The sequence below is a fragment of the Pseudomyrmex gracilis genome, unplaced genomic scaffold (genome assembly GCF_002006095.1).
Source record: "Pseudomyrmex gracilis isolate BER0280 unplaced genomic scaffold, ASM200609v1 scaffold_3, whole genome shotgun sequence".
Taxonomy (NCBI): domain Eukaryota; kingdom Metazoa; phylum Arthropoda; class Insecta; order Hymenoptera; family Formicidae; genus Pseudomyrmex; species Pseudomyrmex gracilis.
The window spans coordinates 763,682-784,466 of record NW_018020587.1 but is presented as its reverse complement, the minus strand read 5'-3'; the positions used below and the strand labels follow the sequence as shown (position 1 = coordinate 784,466).

General features: G+C 35.0%; 3 protein-coding genes across 3 annotated transcripts in view; all 3 read left to right on the top strand.

Moving 5' to 3' along the window:
- The first annotated feature begins 271 nt into the window (after positions 1 to 271).
- Positions 272 to 17,478, top strand: LOC109855821 (CKLF-like MARVEL transmembrane domain-containing protein 8). Its single transcript, XM_020430454.1, has 4 exons — positions 272 to 734; positions 15,410 to 15,577; positions 15,687 to 15,794; positions 15,951 to 17,478. Exons 1-4 carry the CDS (start codon positions 561 to 563, stop codon positions 16,032 to 16,034), a joined length of 534 nt encoding a protein of 177 aa, XP_020286043.1. The 5' UTR covers positions 272 to 560; the 3' UTR covers positions 16,035 to 17,478.
- On the top strand, positions 11,917 to 15,258 carry LOC109855804 (WD repeat-containing protein 63-like). The gene has a single exon (XM_020430417.1). The coding sequence runs from the start codon at positions 11,987 to 11,989 to the stop codon at positions 14,978 to 14,980; it is 2,994 nt and encodes a 997-aa protein (XP_020286006.1). The 5' UTR covers positions 11,917 to 11,986; the 3' UTR covers positions 14,981 to 15,258.
- Positions 17,479 to 18,550: 1,072 nt separating the features above from the next.
- The window catches only part of LOC109855785, a 4,457-nt gene continuing 2,222 nt past the window's right edge, over positions 18,551 to 20,785 (top strand). The window contains exons 1-2 of the mRNA XM_020430383.1: positions 18,551 to 18,647; positions 20,202 to 20,339. Coding sequence (XP_020285972.1) covers positions 20,226 to 20,339 — 114 coding nt within the window. The 5' untranslated portion in view covers positions 18,551 to 18,647; positions 20,202 to 20,225. The remainder of the gene's footprint in view (positions 18,648 to 20,201; positions 20,340 to 20,785) is intronic.

Sequence of the window (20,785 nt, the reverse complement as noted above, 5' to 3'; positions counted from 1 at the left end):
TAAATATTCTATTTTAATATTTTAATTTGTTTTTCTATTAATATTGAATGTTTTATACAATATTTCATAAATTATAGATTTACTATTGGTTTTTACTTAAGTAACACATAAAATTCACTAGCTAGGTTTGACTCTCTGAGTTTTCTTCTCTGTTCTTCTTGCTTTTGTAGTTTATCTTATTTAATCTGTCCGATAGAAAACTTCATGACGTTTTTTATCTCAGATTGATCCGGCACTGAGACGGCAATGTGACAGTGGGAGAGTAGTTCCTCCGCTGTTAACACACTGGTAGGTAGTGCGCAGCAGTAAAGGCCTCCGTGCACGCGGGTCGTAGTGAACATACAACAGGTGTCCCGCGATCTCGGCGCTCTCCTGCGCGGTACCGGTTCGACGGTTTTCCATTTTGCTCTCTCGGTGTTTATACTCCCCGTCGCCTTTCACTCCGGAACGGAGTGTGCGAGAGCAGCGGAGGTATACGAGAGCGAGGCGAGCGTGAACGCGAGCGAGCGAGCAAGCGAAGCGCGTGTGGTGAACTCGAAGCGTGTAAGGATCGGCGTAACATGATGTCGGAGACCGTGGTGACGATGGACGGCTCCAGCAACAACACCAGCAACAATCCGCGCCAAGTGCCAACGGTGAAGACGGAACCGGGTCAGCCGAATCCCCTGGCCGGTATCCGATTAAACGCGCTTTATTTCAAGACTATACCCGGCATCATCAAACTGGTGCAGCTGGTAAGCACGCGACTTGCTTTTAAAAAATTCCCCTTGTACGTATTCCATCCGCGTGCAAACACAGGTAACGGGAAAATGAGAGGACTTTGCACGCTCTCGTGTTGAGACATGACAAACTAGGACACACGCATCTACTTTGATACTAAATTTACGCTCCGATAGTAAACTCGAGTGTTATTTAGCGAAGTTACAGAGAGTCGTCGCGGGAAAGAAATGGTGTAGCAAAGACGTGACCTCAAGTGTCGTATCGGTTTTCTTCGGGATAGGATAACGTTAGCCGCGCAATATGTAAATATTTAGACTTATTCGAGAAACGTAATATATATATAGTATAATGGTATTTTTATAATTCATATAATGGTTTTTTATAATTCATAAATGATATTTCTTTAATAAATTCATAATTTAATATTTTTCGAAATAATTAAATACTAGTTACTAAATTCTACGATTATAAACTGCATTTTTTAAATCATTTCTTGATTTATTTTTTCAAATTTAAATTTTCTATTTGTAGCTCAGGTTTACTTTACGATAGATTCAGTGCTTATCACGTAATAGTTAATAATAGATACTTAGAGCACTTGTATATTTTTATAACACCATGAAACAGTGTGTATTCTAACCGACTTATTGTAAGTTGATCAAACAATCAGAAGCGATAATTTTTTTGATAATGATAAATATGTGTTCCTGTTGTTAGTTTTTATTTAAAACTTGTGACAGAATCTTATGTCATAATTGAAAATATTTATTTACTTTCTTCAATTTTAATAACATTACAAGTGTCTGTAAATATTATACTATCCTTATGTTGCCAACTGTTGCAACACGCACTTGATTATTAAACACGCGAGATTTAAGATTAGAAATGCACGATGCGTGTCATTCCTTTTTGCAAAATTTTCATCTTGGCCGCCTACTATTGTTCTATTTCGGAGAATTGCCAAGCGTCAAGCTAATCATTGTAAAAATTTCACTCGTGTTCTTATTTTCTGAATTTTTAACTCAACATAATATCGCCAACAAAACGATGTCGATTACTCTTCGCGTTCTTGCGCGACACAGATCGAGTGCGAGCGAGAAAAAACGACTACAAAAGTGAGTTTCTCGATTATTTACATTCAGATGGATTTCCTTAGAAACGTCGCATGCAAATGAGAATAACGTTACGTAACACTACATCTACACATGTTATTGCTAAGTCACAATTCCACATACTTCGGCGGCAATAAAATTCGACGTGACTGGTTATCGTACGTAACTACGATATGTACGAGAGGTCATATCGAGGAGTAATATTCTACGGCAATATTTTCGACTGTTGACAATGTTCAATCCCATGTTCATCGTTTTTTTTCCAGCTAAAAGTTTTGATATTTTCATCTTTCTTACGCAATTAAATTTATCTGTTAAACTTTATACACGACAGTAATATAAAATTAAGACAACATGTTATCTGTCCAGCACACCTTATCTACGAGAAAACATTCTGAATGATAATGAATTTCTTTTAAAAGGATTGATTTATCTTTAATTTTTAGGATTCCTCGTTCTTTCTTTATTTCATTATTTTATATTTCGATAATTAAGCTTTTCTTGAGCTGTTTGTATTGCAACTAATAAATTTCGCGGTTGAATAGACTGCAAGAGATCGATGACTGTTATTATCAAATTCAAATGTTTGAAATAAATATTATAGAAAATAAAGAAAAGTAGAAAGTCAAGAAATATTGAGAGTAAAACTTAAATTTTTATTTTAATTAGCTAATTCTTTGATGACTTATGTATGCTCCTAACTATGTACATATACGATTTCAATTTGATTAATCTCAGCTCGATTGTCTAATATTAATATATTATAGATGATGACGCTTTTATTTCAGGAAATGAAATAATGGCGATTTAAGTCCATTTCATTTCAATAGCATAATATGTCAAGGAGACTATTCACCGCTTACTCCACAAATATATGCTAAGTATGTGATATAACGTGTTGCGACTTTGATAAGCGCGTTTTACGCTCCGAGCCTTTATCACAACTGAATTAGAAACAACTTCTCCGGATTATTGGGTTGGGATCGCGATACTTTCTAGAGGGAAATTTAACTTTCTCACTGGCCTCGATCCGAACATTTGTCTCCAATCGCGAAAGAATACGGAAAATATTTATTCTTAAGTGAAACTTCAATTATAGAAGCTCTTTCGAAAGTCTGTATATTTGCAAATCTATTTACATATTCATTACTATGTTATCACGAAATTCTTTCTTTACATATTATCATTTAACAGAAAAAATTTATTTATTTAAATATTTTGCTCTGTAAATTATTTCGAATATCTTTTCAAAAAGAGATACCAATATTTTCACAACATTTTCTTTTTTATCGGTTCTTTAATAATAATGTTTAGTTTATACAATATTATTAGTTTTTTATTAATTTATATCACTAGTATTTTACTGTTTTTTCACACGCAATTTCTATATATTTTATTTAATAATTTATTCTATATATTTTATTTTAAAACCGAAATACAAAACTCCGGAAGACAATTTTCAACCTTGACTGACGTTCGTTACATTGGCTTTCATAAAGTTTGCATTCTCCGCACAGCATTCTTATTTAAATACATTCTCCCAATGCTCTCTTCAAAACTTGCGAGATGCTATGCGATTTTCGCAAGTCGCGCTTTTGATTAATTTCAAACTTATAGAATCTTTCAAAACTTTCGAGAAAACAAACACGAAACAAACTTATCAACTTGTGCGCGTGTATGTACTGCATTCATTAAAATTATAAAGAGTAGTAAAATAAATAGTATAAAAATACTATAATAAAGTAAATAGAAAACAAAGCATTTTGATAAAAGTTTGTGACCGATTTTTTGATCGATCTAAAAGCACGTACTATGTGCACACGCATCATCATGGTCGCGCGCAGTTTACACCGTGACGTTGAACCTGTGCAGTGGCATAACCACGTAACGGTAATCCTCTTACGAAGCGGTTAACAAAGTATCTTTGCCAGACAGAAAAGATGGCTTCTGCTTGCCATGTTACATTTACTCGACTTCGTATAAAATGATTCGCAAAACATACACACACCATAAAAAATAAAATAGTTTAATTATTAGATATATTTTTAAACACATTTTGTAAACATTTAACGTCGAAGATGTTAAGACTATGTACAACGTCTTATTATTATTAGTTTTGGAAACAATAAAGAAAATAAAAACCGGCAAATTTTTATCGATACGATTGTATTTTACTCGCAAGGTTGTATATTATTTACGATCAATACGAACGAATGGTATATTGATCTGATGGTCACTTATAATAGCACACGTGGCGACTCTACAGTCGGCAACATTAGAAACGTGCAGAAACATAAAAAAAATGATGTATTACAATAAAATGAAGTATGAATTTTTTCATACGCGTTGCGAAAGTTCTGCCGTTTCTGGTGCTGCTGGAAATAGAATTGCATAATAACGTTGTAACACGCGCGAGATTTTATTTCTTAATTACGTCGATATAGAGGTTGTTTACAATCTTCAATTAAAAGATGTATATAAGAATGACTTCATATTCTGAAAGTTATGAAGTAGTCAGTGTAATATGAATGGTTTATAAAGTCGCGTATAAATTTCTATTTGTCGGCATTTCTCTTATCTTATTGGAGAATATATCGTCAGAACATATTCAAAGAGATAACAAGTAAAACAAAACGTAATATGAGTCTTTGTATCGCCATTTTGTAAACGACCAACATTAACAACGAAAACGATGACGATAACGTTAAAAATATCGAGTGTGAATCGCCTGCGAGTTTATCGCAGAGATGAAATCGCGAGATGAAATAATTTTCAGAATTTGTCGACATGAAGGAAAACAGCTCGATCATCGAACACTGGTCTCCTACTGTGCAAATACGCGCACGCGAATAATCTTTATCACAGCATGTCGTCTGTTCGAATCCCTCAAACGTATAGAAATTCTTTCTCTTAACGTTTCGTGATATATTTTTCTAAAACTCGGAATATTCGACGAAACAGCTCGGTATGCCAACGCGATTAAAGAAAGAGGATCGCAGAAAAGATTAACATTCTTTTAACGTGATAATCCCGAAATTAAGTGTCTTGAGAAAGACAACGGCGCACGAATACCGGAAGAACCGGTTTTTGCTAGCGACCGATTGGGCGATTGTGCGATCGATGAAAACGTGGACGGTGGTGGATTCGGCGATACGCACGTCGCTATGCTAGATCGTGCGTGATGACCATACATGTTCATCCGGATGATCGGCACCATACCAAGCGTCCCACATACTTGGCGGCCGCGCCACGCCGAGGCCGCGACAACGGTATCGGAATGTCTCATTAAGGATTCAATATGTCCTTTAAGCTTCTCGACCATCTTGCCGCGAGTGCGAACACGTCGCTACCGGGTGCTCACGTGGCCACGAGCCACGTCGACGAAAGAATCATTGATGCTACAATATTTTACATTATTTGGAAAAGATACGTGTTCAATAATTAACTCTAATTCCAAATTTCTAGCTTCTAAATAATTTTTCTTTTCTCAATAGAGTTTACATTTTCTGTTGCGGGTCTAGAAGAAATTTGTTTAGCTCGTGTGTATATTCTCACTGAAACGTTGCACAATCCATTCACAGAAGCTCACCTATTACGGAAAGTGAGATCGAGGCTGCACAATATTGCAGGAGGAAGTAATACTTGAACGCTTGAATGTATATATGAAACCATGTCGGTATAAATAGCGCTTCTCCTTGACATTGCTAGTTCCCTTATTTAGAATGTAGCATTTAAATGCGTATTACTAGAAATAATCGTGTTATTTACAGTCCGCTTTCTGTTCGGCAACATTTGTAATTTTGTCACGTGATCACATATCGATTACTTTTAGTACAATGTACGATAAACAGTTTCGTTAGATTGAATTGCCAATCATGGACTGATTAACATCTTCATTAGGCTTCGTTGACTCACGGCCGCAAAAAATGGCAGCTTATGTAGTTGTTTACATAAATTGGGTCGTCAAAACCTTGGACTATTATAATTAATACCTGAGATTATCATGGAGTTGCGTGCTAGATAGAGGAAAATTGATATAGCAATAATCTTCCTGATGTATAGGAGCCGTAAATGCGCTGCGTAATATGTCATTGATATACGTCATATTTATTCTATCTGTTCGCGTAAGCGCGATACTGTGCAGAGTATGCATATAGTGAGAATGAGTTTTTTCTCACGCGCGTACTGCAATTTATTGTTTTTTATTTAATGTTTTGAATTATTTGCGTAAACTACATTTTTAGTTTGTTAATACTATCGGAATACAATATAATCTACTCTACTATAAGAGTTATGTAAATTTTAACACTTTGTCTCTATTGTTAACGTCGATAAAATAATAAACGTGGATAAAAACCGTTTTGGTAAAAGTGAGCAACGAGGAAAATGCACGCGTGTGTGTTGTATATAAACATGCCATTAATAATTTATTATTTAATCTTCCACATATACTTATCGGTTGACTAGTAGTTTCTTAATAAGTACTCGTCAACTACGTCTCTCTCTTCCTATGTTGAAAACATATCTTTCTTTTCGACGTGCCTAGAATGGATTACATTACGCGGTTGGCTACAGAATAACGCTTCCAGAAGGAAACCCGTTTAACGTCCGGTGTAATCACTTCCGGCCTCACCTTGTCTTGTTATCTTATGATAAATGACTTTTCGAGTGTATATTTAAAGAAACATTACGCTCTTCCAAAGTCAGAGGTTATTAAGCAATGTATGTAAATAATATAAATGCGTATTCAAGTTATGTTCGTTAATTAAATATATAAATATTAGCATATATCAGGACTTCTTTTCGTTTTCTCATAATTTGCTTGAATTAAAAAGCATTACTTAGTATTATCGTGAATCGTTATTCGCTGATTCGATAAGTCATCAAAGATACGACATTTCTATGTGATTCATTATAGATAAAAAATAAATTAAACGTGAAGAGTATTGAAGCGACAAATTGTCGGTAACTCAAACACGGTTGAACGAGTATAAACGCGCCCTTTTCCTGTTATACAGAGAAACAAACTCGAACATCCGGTAAGAAAACCCGGATTTAACTTTAGCGCTTTTTTTTTTAATTTTTAAGTTTTTATTTTGTAAACTGATGTATTAATATATAAAGATGTGTATTTATACGTAAATCAACAATATGCGTACGTTTCAACATGTGTATGTTTCAACGATGCTTTACATTAATCATCAAGTTTATAGCGACATTGATAAAAATCTTGTAATATTTTGAAACTCGCACAGGAAAGATTATTTTTGGTACATCGCCAGATATATAAAGCAACAGCTCGTATATACTTCAACGAGTTAAAACTCCAATTGTTCTCCTTTTCCCTCTCTGATTAAGACATTTTCGCACGATATTACGTACGTAATGTGCCGACCCACTTGAAGGGTTAATTTCGGTCATGGCAACGCACGTACGTTACTCTCTTGTGGATAATCGACTCTCGTTAGCAGTGAGAAGAAATAGCAATGTGAGAGAAATGTTGTTTCGCGAAATCTAACTTAAGAGGTGTTTCGTCTAACGAGAATGTTGATACAGCGTGTTACGAAATTCGAAAACGCAATTGTTCGTTATCTAGACGAAACGATCTGTTTTATTTCTTTTTTTACGGTGTTTACAGGCTGCAGAATATTACAAAATTTTAAAATACACCTGGATTCACATTCCAAAAGAGTCAGAATATTATTTTATATATGATCTAGATGTTTCAATTATATTCGCGAGCTTGTGTGCTACGTTTGATAGTTAAATGATTATTAAGATCAGAATCGCGTGAGCTGAGAATCCAGCAATTACATTAAGTTTTAACGATGAGTGTACGAGAAATATCTTATTATTTAATTACTTAATAATATGCGTATTTGTTTAATTTATATTTGTGGAAGTATATAGGACAAATATTCTTCAATCTTTAGAAACGTTGCGCGATATTTACCTTTCTTCTTGATTTAGCGATTGCTTGAGGATGTCACAAATTCTGATCGCCCACGTTGAAACAAATTGCAAAATCGCTATCACATTATCAAACAGAAAAGTGAGAAAGGGGCTACCCTCGTACTATTGTGTTGTGTTCTACGCGCAGCGTAGGCTGACAGCAAGTTATGCACCGCGCGGTAATTGCCGCGCAACTTCTGGCTTATGCACAAGGACAGGGCGCGCCTCGAGTAATATACACGTGTGTATTTAATACGCTACCTAGATAAGAAGAGAAAGAACGAGAAGCACTCGTGGGGTGGGACTTTGGGATTCCGGTGAATGAAGCAGACATGAAACTCACATTTTGCACGTACATAATTCGCGTGATCACATACTTGACACCGTGACGTTCGCGACTCCTCGAGTCGGTTAAGTAGCAGAAACGTTTTATTTGCGACCGAAGAGAGATTAGCGCCAAGAATGCTTGTCAATAGCATTTTAGAAATTCTTGCTGGATTCCTGTTACCCTTTTGATGTTAGTTTTCTTTTTCTCTATCGCACAATATTTCGCGAAACAACGTGCTGAACTTTCAGCACGCAATTGTCGAAAATTGAAGAGATTGAAACAAAACGATTAAAAGTGAAAAATTCATAAAAATACAATATATAGAAAATTTTTTTCAAGAAAATTATGTGCGATATACACACACGCAACGAAAACACGTTCTAACCGCGCGAACAGAAAGTGATTTTTTTTACAACTCGCAACTTCCGGCGTCTATTTCTAGATTTCTAGAAGCACAAACCGCTGGAGTTGCTGTTTACGAAATCGCCAATATCTCGCCGGTATCTCGTATAGCAATAACATCGTAATTCTCAGTTCCGGTAAATTTTCCAAAGCGTTGCACAGTTCTGATGAGTCATAAGAATTAATTTACATGTGTTTAGTTATTTCTTTTGCAAAAAAATAATAACATAAAAATACAAATCGATTCATCGTGCAACGAGTAAGTCCTACAATTGATCGTCACCTGCGTTCCAAGCTGGTGACTCTTTTGCGACTTTGCAAGGTATATATGCAAGTCTTATCTTCATTACACATTAAACGGGACATGTTAAATATCGATAACAGAATAAATGAAATTAAACGTTTTAGATGTAGGATTTTATTTATTTTGTTTTATTTCGACACAAATCTAATTATTTATAATAATAGAAATTCTGTGTATATAGACAAGGTTTGTAAATGTGCGATTTCTCAAATAAATTATCGGATAAATTTTTGTCAAACAATTATATAATTTTAATTAATTTTGATGTATTGTTATTAATCAAATAAAAAAAAGCTATCTCTTTTTCGGAAAGTTTGTTTACAATTATTTTAATGGTTTCTCAATTATTTTATGCTTCTCAAGAGTTTTGTGTTGTATCTAATTATTTGTTTATAGTGAATTCCAGTACATAATAACAATTCAGAGTTTAGAGGATATAGAACATATTAAACTTGTTCGTGAACACTCGGTACACATGTAACTTTTAGCATATGTAGGTCAGTGTACATATATTTTTTTCCATGTCATAGATAAACTTGCACTTATATTCGCTGATTTCCTCATTATAAATTCTCTCATGCAATGTGTGCAATGTATCATATCGATCGTAAATCTCTAGTTTAATGTGAACATTTCGCTCATTATTTTGCACAAAATCGATTTTAATAATATTTCAACGAAAAGCGCTCACATAATATGGTTTTGTTATATAACGCACATGTGTGTATAATTTATGTTATGTAAGTATTGTTTTTAACAAAAAAAAAAAAAAAATAAAAGAGAAGACAAAGTTTTTTCACTTTTTTTGTCGACAGATACTTAGAAACAAATTGCGCGATCTTTCTGGCCTGTACAACGTTTTTCTCTCGTGCGCGCATAGTATGCGATTTCAATTAATTAGTTAATGATGATTACAGCAACGGATGGACGTGTCAAGTCAGTAGTAAGTGTAGGATGTAACCGGTGGTCATTTTCCTGCAACACAGTCGGATGTGGGTCGCTGAGATTTCTCGCCGGTAGACACGTTATCTCTTCTGCGTCGCATATTGCTGTAATTTTGCTCGTTCTGCGTAACCAAGCGCATCTTCGTGAAAACATATGCCTCGCATGCATCGTACAGAAGTGTCATTGTCAGCATATGGCACGAATGCAAATTTCTCTTCTCTTTACACATTTTGCTCGTCGGTTCTTTCTTCCAGTCGTGCAATGTGAAACATTAAAGCTATTTATAATGACTGACAAACTAGTAAGAGTAATTGTTCATTAATATTGATAACGTTTAAAAAATCTTTTTTCTTTTCCTTGTCATGATACATCAAAAACTCGCTCACCGATGTCTTTATCTACACTAATTACCAATTAGAAAAATGTTTCAAACCTAATTACAAAGTATATTCTTACATAATTACATCACTGAAGATCTTCATGTGAGAAACTAATGTATTGGTTACTTAGAGAACTCTGACTCGACACTTGATAAACCATTTGCTCTAGAATAACATTCGATAACATTATTTACTCGTCAATTATCATTGTAATGAACAAAAAAGGAACGAACGCATGTTGTTGCTATTTATAGAAATGAGTCTATCTTGATTTCTAGAATCGTCATCTTGTATTTGTAATGCTACTTATTTTATTTGCATAAAAGATACAAAACGATACTATTTCGACAATGCAGTATTTTCTCTGCCATAACAAAATGCACAAATCAAATAATTTAAACTTAGTTACTTAATTATTATAATCTTTAAAATTTTATAGACTGGTTTTATAAATTATACATTTATCTAATAAATTTACCAACACCATTGCGTCATGTAAATTGCATTTAACGTGGTAATTGTAATAACACACACATACATCTTAATTAGATCTATTTATTCTACAATTAAGTGCGAAATTGATGAGTCACAATACGAATTATGAGATAATTTGTTTTTCAAACTGTTCTTCACGTCTATTTGACATTTAACGTGAATGTTGGGATCAAATAAAGCAAAGCCCATAATCGGCTGCTGTAAACACACTCGTGTGCCGTTGTGTGCCGTTTCCAATTGTCTTTTCTTGAGCGAATAAAATTTCTTCTGTATATAACGGTTCTAATAAATAAAAATGTCTACGTTATATAATGTAAACGAGCGCATCATCACGTACGGTCGTGTTTCTCACTTCGGCATGTTTTCCAGTATATATTTAGTGACACGATAGTCACCTTAGACTAGCCGTTGTCGAAAGGTCAGCATTGATCAGCGTCCATAAGCACGTATTACTGCAGCTGAGAACTTAAAAGTAAAGTGCCGTACAAGTAAGATGCTTATGACTTAAGGCTATAATAAATGAATAACAGCAACTTGTACGTCTATGTAACGAATGAATATTTACGCGTTAATTGCGATGAAAACTTGTATGCTATTTTAGAAGATAATTATGAAGTAATACTGAAAATTCTAAATACAAACTACTACTTAATATTGTAACACAATTAACAAAACGTATATTTTTGATTTTATAAAAATTACATATTTTAATATATAAAACACAAAATTTTGTGTTAGAATATTAGAAAGCACACATATACGCAAAAAAGTATAATCAAAAGTATAATTAAAATTTTATTGGAAATCAATAATTAATTACATACATTGTGCGATTTGAAGAAAGAAAAGGAATTTTATAGGTTTGCATAATTAGACGAAAGTATTTGTGTCACGTGGACACAAATAGAAAAATTCATATTAATTGTCTGTTGCACAGACAATATTGCACAAGATTATTTAGCGATACTTGTACATGAAGCAATTGTATTTAAATTTATGATAGTGCTATCGCGCGCGACACGTTATTACGTAATGATTCGCGAAACGCGAAGAATTCTCGAACTAGATATTTATCGTGATGTTGTTAAACGGTGAAAGTAAAATCCTTCTTCCGTGTGTGCAGTTTCAACATTCCATTCTTTCTCTCGTGCTTTTATATAAGTATATATTATATATGATAATATTGTTAAAAACAGAGATTTAATCTTTAATTTTTCAAATAAGAAGTTATGTTAACACATGTGTGTTAAAACAGATATTAAAAAAAAAAAAAAAAAAAATTACGAGAGAACCTATATCCGAGAGAATTTCCTGGAAAAGGTATCCAGGAAATAGCGTTGTTTAATCGATGTCGGGAAAACCGCTCGCGGCCAAACTTGTTCTCCGATGGCCGCTCATACGTCGTCGTTACAAGAACACGATGTCGCGGAAAGGGGTTAAGTACCTATCAAGTTGGACGCTGTGCGACGAAAATATCGAGAATGTGGAGCGCGTGAGCTTTACTCCCGCGATACAACGAGAACTGGGTTGCGCGGTTAACGAACACGTGTTTCTGGAATATCCTTGGGCTTACGTGGCGCGAGACACCGTTTTGAGGCTCGCCAATAAAACGGGCTCGCCGTTGGAATCGTATCGAGAAAAGGTCAATGCTTACGGTGGCGATAATTTCCTCGTGGGCTACTCGTCCACTCAACTAATCGCGTGCGACTTCGTGATCTGCTTGACGGAGGACGCGAAATTGACGATCGAGAAGAGAAATGCAGAAATCAAAAGAAGAATCTGGAACGATGTAACTGAGAAGATCAGAAAGACCTGCAAATCCTGGAAATCCCTCGGAAGTGAGGCAACGCTGGAGGATAGCTTAGTCAAAAAGACGAGAGATCTATTTGAAGTGGAAATATGCTTACCGTTCAAATTTTTGGCTTTGAGTCGGGAGCTTCACGACAGAACTTCAAAAGAATCTTGGGACAGCTATGTGGAGTTGGTTCCCTATGAGAAATTCAAGAATATCGAGAAGAAATGTATTTCCAGAATGATTCAAACGCACTTCGAGCCTCGCGAGATCGAAGTGCAGACTTATCCCGGGTATCCCAAGAACGCCTGGACCCAATATTTTTACGAGGACACTTTAGGATCAGAGAACGATAACGGTGAAGCAGAAAAAGAAGAATCGATTGAGGAGAAGTCGGAGTCTGAAGAGAAGAGCAAGACCGAAGGAAGCTCCAAAGAAGAAATCTCCGAGGCCGACGTGGAGCAAAAGCCGGTGAAAAGCGCCTTGGAGCTCTTCTTGGACGATCGCGCGCAGGAGATGATTGACGCCGTGCGTTACAACACGGTCGTGAATGTGCACGCGGACGACATTGAGACGCTCGCGCGGTTGTCAGAGTCCGAAATAGATCGGCCGCGGGATGAGATCACTTACAAGGAACGAGTGTCTCTTCTCGATTTGCGCTTCACCGCAAACAAGATTGTCTCCGACGTTTCGTGGCATCCAACTCTCGCCGAGTACGTGACTATTTCTTATGTTACCGCACCGCCATTACACGACGAAGATACCGTAGCTCCAAAAAAAACGGTGCCGACGGTGTTGCTATGGTCTCTTGCTGATTCTCTTCGACCTCAACTGTTACTGCGATGTCAGCAGGAGATTCGCCGTATCTCCTTTTGCCCGATAAACGCCGATTTTCTAATTGGCGGTTCCGCGTCGGGTCGAGTAATCGTTTGGAACATTTGTGGACAAATAGAGGATCATCATGTTGAGGAAAACAATCAGATAGACGAGCTTGATTTGTGGACTCGCGACACTATTCCGGCGATATCTGCGTTTATGGAATCCGATCAGTCGCATGAGATGACGATTCGCGGCATACAATGGCTTCCCGACAATTACAGAATAGAGCCGTCCGGGAAGCTGACGAAACTGTCCACTCGCTCGAGTTGCCAGTTCGTGACGACTTCCGAGGACGGCACCGTCGCAATTTGGGATCTTCTCAAGTACTCCGTCACTTCTCAACTGAAACCGAACGATTGCAAAAATATCAAAGACACTTTTCGACCTACGTATCGCTTGCGACTTTCCGCGGACATGTTTTTCACGCCTCTTTGTTTGTGTCTTCCCTCGGACAGCGTTTTCCAAGAGAACAGCAAGCGTCGTGATGAAATAGATTCTACGGAGATGAATCGCGCGAAGAGATTGTGGATCGGCACGGCGCAGGGACACTTTGCCTGCTGCAGCTGGGAGGGCCAGGTGTTTGACGTGGAAACGTCCGACTTAGAGGAGTGTAAGCTACTTAGCTGTTGTTTTGCGCACGACGGTTCCGTTACAGCGATTCTCCGATCGCCGCACTTGCCGGATGTTCTTCTGACAATCGGCGGTAGCGTGTTTGCCATTTGGAAAGACGATTACTTGGATAGTCCTCTGTTCAGACGAAGATCCGACTGCGTGTACACCGCGTGTTGCTGGAGCAACCAACCAGGAACCTTTATGATCGGCACTTATATGGGCGACGTAGAGATTTGGGATATCAAGACGAAGACTAGCAGACCGGTGTTCAAGCGAATCATCTCCATGAAGCCGATAACTCTCTTGTCACTTCAAGAATCGTGCAAGCAGGGTTTCAAGCTGATCGGCGTTGCTGATTATAACAGCGCTTTTCACGTACTTGACGAAGCGAAGAACTTCGAGGATAACGTAGTTGAGAGAATGGATTGGTTTGAAGAATACGTGTGGAGAGAGGTGAGAAGGAAAAAGATATTCCACTCGTGGGAAAAAGATTTCCTCGAGAACGATCCGACAGCCGTTGTCAGAAGACAAGCGAGAGCTGAAGAAGAGCGTAAACAGAAACTAGAAGCGGCGAGGTTAAAACTTCAGATGGAACACGAGGAACGATTGAGATTAGAGGCTGAAGAGAAGCTGCGCAAGACGCCGAAGTCCAAAGACACCATATGGAAGCTAAGGCAGCAAGAGAGAATGAAGAAAGCTTTTTTAGAGAAAAAGAAGCTTGTACCGCGTGAACTGGAGGAGAAAAGACAACCGTTAGTTTCTTTAGCTGAAGAGAGGAAACTGAAGATGATCAAAGCAAAAAATAAAGTTGCGCTTCAAGATGAGTATTTCAGTAAGGCTACATCTCAGGAATTTCCGGAATATTATCTTCAGGACGAAGAAGATAAAAGTTTGTTGGAGAGACCAAAGATAAAAATTAACGAAGAAACAGTAGCTGCATTATTGACAGAATTGTCTAAAGTCAGAGATGAGGCACGGAGAAAAGTAGCAGAGAAATCATCATATGTTCCAAAATTCGACTGGAAATATTTTGCGAATAAGAAAAAGAAAAACCTGTGAAGAATTCGTAAATACAAATCCAAGATTTAAAAGATAGAAGAAGATGACTGTGTGTGAGAATTTTAATTTTGTCTCGTGATAAAATATTGATTGTAAATACGAATGATAAGATAAGATAGCTTAACAAGTGTTCACAGAATTTTTTAGAGCAGCAGATGTGCATATTTGTATAACGCATAAATTATTAGACTTGTAAATATAACAGTATGTAACAAATTTTAAAACTTACGTTAGGCAAATCTGAATAAAACATTGAAACGCAGAACAAAAATTAATAGACGAGAGAAAACGTTAAAATTTAACAATTTTTCTGCAATTTAAAATAATAAATATTATATTGTATATTATTATATTATTTTTTAGTTAAAACTTGTCTTGTTAAGTTAATCATCCACTATGACTAACGAAGACACTTGATGTATTTTCTAGGGTCTGGGAATAATATGCATGGCATGCGCATCCCCGGCGTATATTGGTGCGACGCACTGGTTTCTCTTTGTTGTGGTAATGTCTTTCATATCCACACTTATATGGTGCGCCGTTTACTTCTTGTCTCTGCGAGAGACACTCAAAATACCCATTAACTGGATTCTAACTGTAAGTATACACATTGTATATTTTTTCTCTTTATTTATATAAATAAATATTACTGATAAATTCAGCTTTACGATACAAACTCTCAAGTACGAAAAACAATATTTTCTAGGAACTACTAAATACGGCCATTAAAACCGTGCTTTACATGATCGCATTCATTGCCCAACTGTCGGCTTGGACTGCGCTTAGAAATTCATCATCGCACATTGCTGCTGGGGTGAGACTTATTTTTACAATACTATGCTAACAGAGCTCTTATATCAGCCAAAACAAAATAATGTAACTTGGCTCAGTATATTACATAAAAAAAAATGGTCAATAATATAAATAGTTAATAATCTTCTCAATAAAATGTTTTTATCTTATTCGCTAGATATTCGGTATTTTCAATACTCTTGCGTATGCCGCCGGAACTTATTTTCTGTACATTGAGTGGAAGAGCACTAACACGCAGTGAGAGAGCACTCATCGCAAAGAAGAAGCCAAGGTACCTGAAGAGCATACAACAACAACAACAACAGAATTGCCGCGACCAGGCTCGTGACTTCTCAGCGTCCGTCCAAGGAGATTTTGGCATGGATCCCAAGATCATGCTCGACAAGAAAGTGAGCGCTGGGAGAGACGGTTCGAAACTAGTCCGGCGTAAATCCTCTTCGTGTGTAGCTTAAAAGAAAGACTTTGTACCTTACGTGCCTTATGATTAAGTTACTTCGCGATCGTCGTCGTTCGAGCAAAATACGCTGCCGTGTTTCGAAGAAAAAGCCAAAAGTCGCACGAAAAGATCACATTCAGATATTATATTGTGTATTTAAAGAGACAATAATATGTTACTCTCGTAAGTATACGCAACGTGCCGTTGAACTGAAACCTATAATCTTATGCGGCCTTTTTGTACAAGAAACATAATGAAAACACTGAAATTGCACTGAAATAATTTCTTTCCAAATTACTCCAGTAATTGAAGTATCAGTGCACTTTTATTTGAACAAATTACAATGCTGCGATTCTAGGCAAAATTGTAAGACTCGTAAAAACTTGCGAATCGAAACTGCAATTCTACGCGTACTTTTGTTTTACGATCATTCGCAAATATCTCCTGAGTCTTGCTGTTAACAATATGGTTCGTGAATCTACACGTAACTCTCAATGAGAGTTCAATGTACAAATGTGAAGTTCATCGCTCATAGTAATTATGAACATAAAGGCGCAAAATCGTTTACGTAGACCTATTACTCAGTTTGTTACGATTGCCTTGAAAGTTTTACGATTTTATGATTTATTATTTATGCATTGCTTAGAATTTCAGCATTTTAACTTTAACTGATCACGGTTGATCGTGGAAACAAATATGTTAATTTACTTAGAATTTATACATGAGAAAGTCATGATTATTTAATTATATATATATATTATATATCTTTCCAAAATATCTCTTTGTTTAATCTTATGAGACTGTTATTATTTCATTTGTACTTTATTTCTTCAATCACACATAGTTTCGGAAGACGACGAGATAAGTATCTAGTGTTAAGAGACGTCGATGCGCGATAAGTTTGTGAGGGATTTAATATCATTTTTTTACAACAACACTTTGAAGAATGTAGACATTTAGTTTTCAAAATATTAACAAAGTTCTTGGGATGTCACATTTCCATTTTCTCTTGTATCATTTGATGCTCAGTGTTTTAATCGAAATTACTTCTTAAGATCACACTAAACGATTATCTATACGCTGATCAATTTCGGGCCAACATTAGTTTACAAAACTTTTGGCGGTTCCAACGGAATAACTTTTCGTGCATCTGACGAACACGTGCGAGCGTAAAATGTCATTTTTTTAATTGTACCTTTGCGCACTTCCGTGAAAGATTTTATTTATATACACGTGTATTTCTTTATATAATATATAGATGACATATATATGTTACATATACATATTATATATTATCTCTATAGACTTGTGAATGGAGTATAATTTCTTTTTATATATGTTTTTCTCTCGTTTTCTTCGCGTATATAAAATTTATATGTACTTTCAAAATGATAAAACTTCACTTAAGATAGAATCTTATTTCGACGATATCGGTTGTGGACAAACATCGATTAATCTCATTTTTTCTTTTTTTAAATCACACACGAAGCTCAGATGCATGTTAAACATGTAAAGTGATTTTTACACAAAAGTGTTAGCAATAAATAATCATTACATTGATTCGTTTTAGATCTGATGCTTAACTAAACCTAAAAGTGAACACTGATTTAATTAAGATTACGGTATATTTACTTTATTACCATAAAGTCATAAACGACAACAAGACGCATTTGTGCTGCGTTTGTTCGTTTCTTCATTCGTTTGTGTTTTCTTCCTTAGTTATTCCTTCTGTTTCGAATTGATTAATACGTCTGTCGACGTGTAAATTTTCAAACATTTAAAGAAAAGTATCTAGTTTAATATTGTTGTTTGTTTATATATAGCACACACACTCTCTTTATACGTCACATAACGTAATTAATGTACGTACATACATGCATGATGATGTGTGTGATGTATACATTATGTATGTACACATGTTTGCGTTTTAAACAATTAAGTTTTTTAAATTTCAAAGTTTATTTATTTTTAAGCTATGAAGCTAAATAAAGTGAAGTTAAAGGCTATTGAACATGTAAGCATTTTCCTATTTTTATAAATATTACAGTTGCGTATTATTTTTTAAAGAAGATGTGGGAAGAATTTTGTGTAAGTATACAAACTACGAATACCATGTTTTAATAAGTAACATTTGACTAAAGTTGTTTTAATATAACAAATTCTCATATATAGTATATACATATATATATTCATATTAATTGAAAAAAGAGACAGTTTTTGATATATTTGTTATCTCTTATGAGAATGAGAACACAGTAACATATTTATATCGATTGTAGTAGTAGTCTAAATGTGTGTGAGAACGTGTATGATATCATCAGTGACGTCAGCTTTGGAAGCGCGCTGAGAGCGCACCTTCAGTCATCCGCTGACGGTCGGTGTGCAACAACCATTTTCTGAAACCTAGTGGAGTGTATGGTGCGTATCACTTTTTTGGGTGTCACTCGCAATACTACACACATAATATTTAATTAAATGTTTACGAGATTACGCTAAAAAACCTCTTTTTCATTAAAAAAAAAAAAAAACTGTTTTTAGTTGTATATGCAATATTTGTAACAAAGTAAAAATGAGAAAGTTGTATTTTATTACCAATTACAAAGTGAAGTTTTCTTACACATTTATCAGATTTGAAAAATCATTTTATTATCATACACACATCAGTCAGTCACACATCAATAAGTTAAGTTTGGTTATAAAATTTGCTTAAGTTTGGTTATAAAATTAAAGAACTGTCACAATCTTATGCAATCAGTATAATTGTTGATATCGTAAATACATAATTACATATACATGTATCTGAACTTTGCGTAAACTGAATGAAAGTGACAAAAAAGTGTAAACTTTAAACAGAATAAACTTGACAATTAAAAATATAATAATAATTTATAATGCAGATTCTATATGTAAAAAATAATAATACTATAACGTAATTAGTGGTATGACCTTGAAGAAGATAATTTTTTTTTAATCTTTATCGGAATAAACAGTACGAGGATTCAAACTTAGTGATAGATAAGTAATCAAAAAAAAACTGATAATTTTTTCACGTACTGTTTATACTTGCGCTTGTTTTGGATATTTAAAAATAACCCGTGACGAAACGAAAAGAGCGTGTTCTCTAGCAGTGCGTTTTCAGAAGTTTTCGCACATTTTGATATATTATTAGAATATATTATTGGATAGAGATCAGTTGATGATACTTTATACTTGTACATTATTTTATTTGGTAATTATTAAACATAGAGCTGAGATATAACGCAATCGATACATTACAATGTGTAGTACGTGTTCTTTACGGGGAAACAACGCTTATCACTAAAGTTATCAATATTTTATCAAAGCAAGTATCCATTCTTGATAAATCTATACCAATCATGATTGCTTTTTTGAAATTATAACAAATTTTAAAGTCAAAGCCACAGAAGAACTTATTTTTTTTGTTGCTATTGAACTCATGGCATCTTGGTTGAGAGAAAGTGAATTTGAAGGTCCTTACACGACAGACGTATCGATCGCAGACGAGCTTAAAGAGCAAGCTAGGATATCGCGAGAAAGATGTTCTGTAGTAATTCGCTTTTACATTTTTACACTAATTGTCTGTGATCAGTCAAAGCAATACAATTTCTTTCTAGTGTATTAAAGTGTCACTTTAAGTGACCTTTTATTAAGATTAAAAATTTAGAACAAATATTTTGTATAAATTTTACTAGATATAATATTGAAAAAATTAGCTATAAAAATAAAAGTTTCTTATAGTTTCTATAAAAAGTTACTATGAATTGTAGTAAGTTATTCCCTGTGTGTTATTTCTGTTTTTCTCAAGAACAACGTGAATTTTCTGTCAAAGTAGATTGTGCTTCGAAATCTTGTTCCTGTCCCACTTGTCACACGTAAACATTCATACTCATACCAAATTACATGCCTAAGAATTAAACATATACAAAAGCAAATCTATTGGTTCAATTTCAGAAGTGACGTTATACCGAAGCAACTATGTCCCACTCTGTAACAATTAGAACACACACAGTGACGACCAGTTCGTCAACAATTATTATCAACACCGGTTATATGAAAACTTGGAGCGGTATATTAAAATTGTTAGAATTGGTACGTATATACATCCATTATTTAGATTTAAAACTTAACCCTTCAGTACCAAACATAAAAAATGACCTACAAGTTGTTTACGCTGGGTCTGTGAGATCCACGCACTTTAAGTTTGAACATCTCCGCAAAAGGAAACCTCGGAGATCTATATCTGGCACTGAACTGTTAAAAATGTGACTAAAATAAAGTCACCTGACAGGGAGAAGAGAAAAAACAACACTTGACTAAAAAAAGTAAATAATGACAGAAAAGCGATTTTGAGAGAGTTCGTCGTATACGTGGAGAAAATTAAAACCGTGATTAAAGTCACATGACAGGAAAGAGTAGAAAAACAACACGTGACTAAGGTAATGTGACTGTAATGTATATTATACATAACATTAAATAATATATGATATAAATAATATATTAAATAATATATATTATACATATAATTTATTATATAT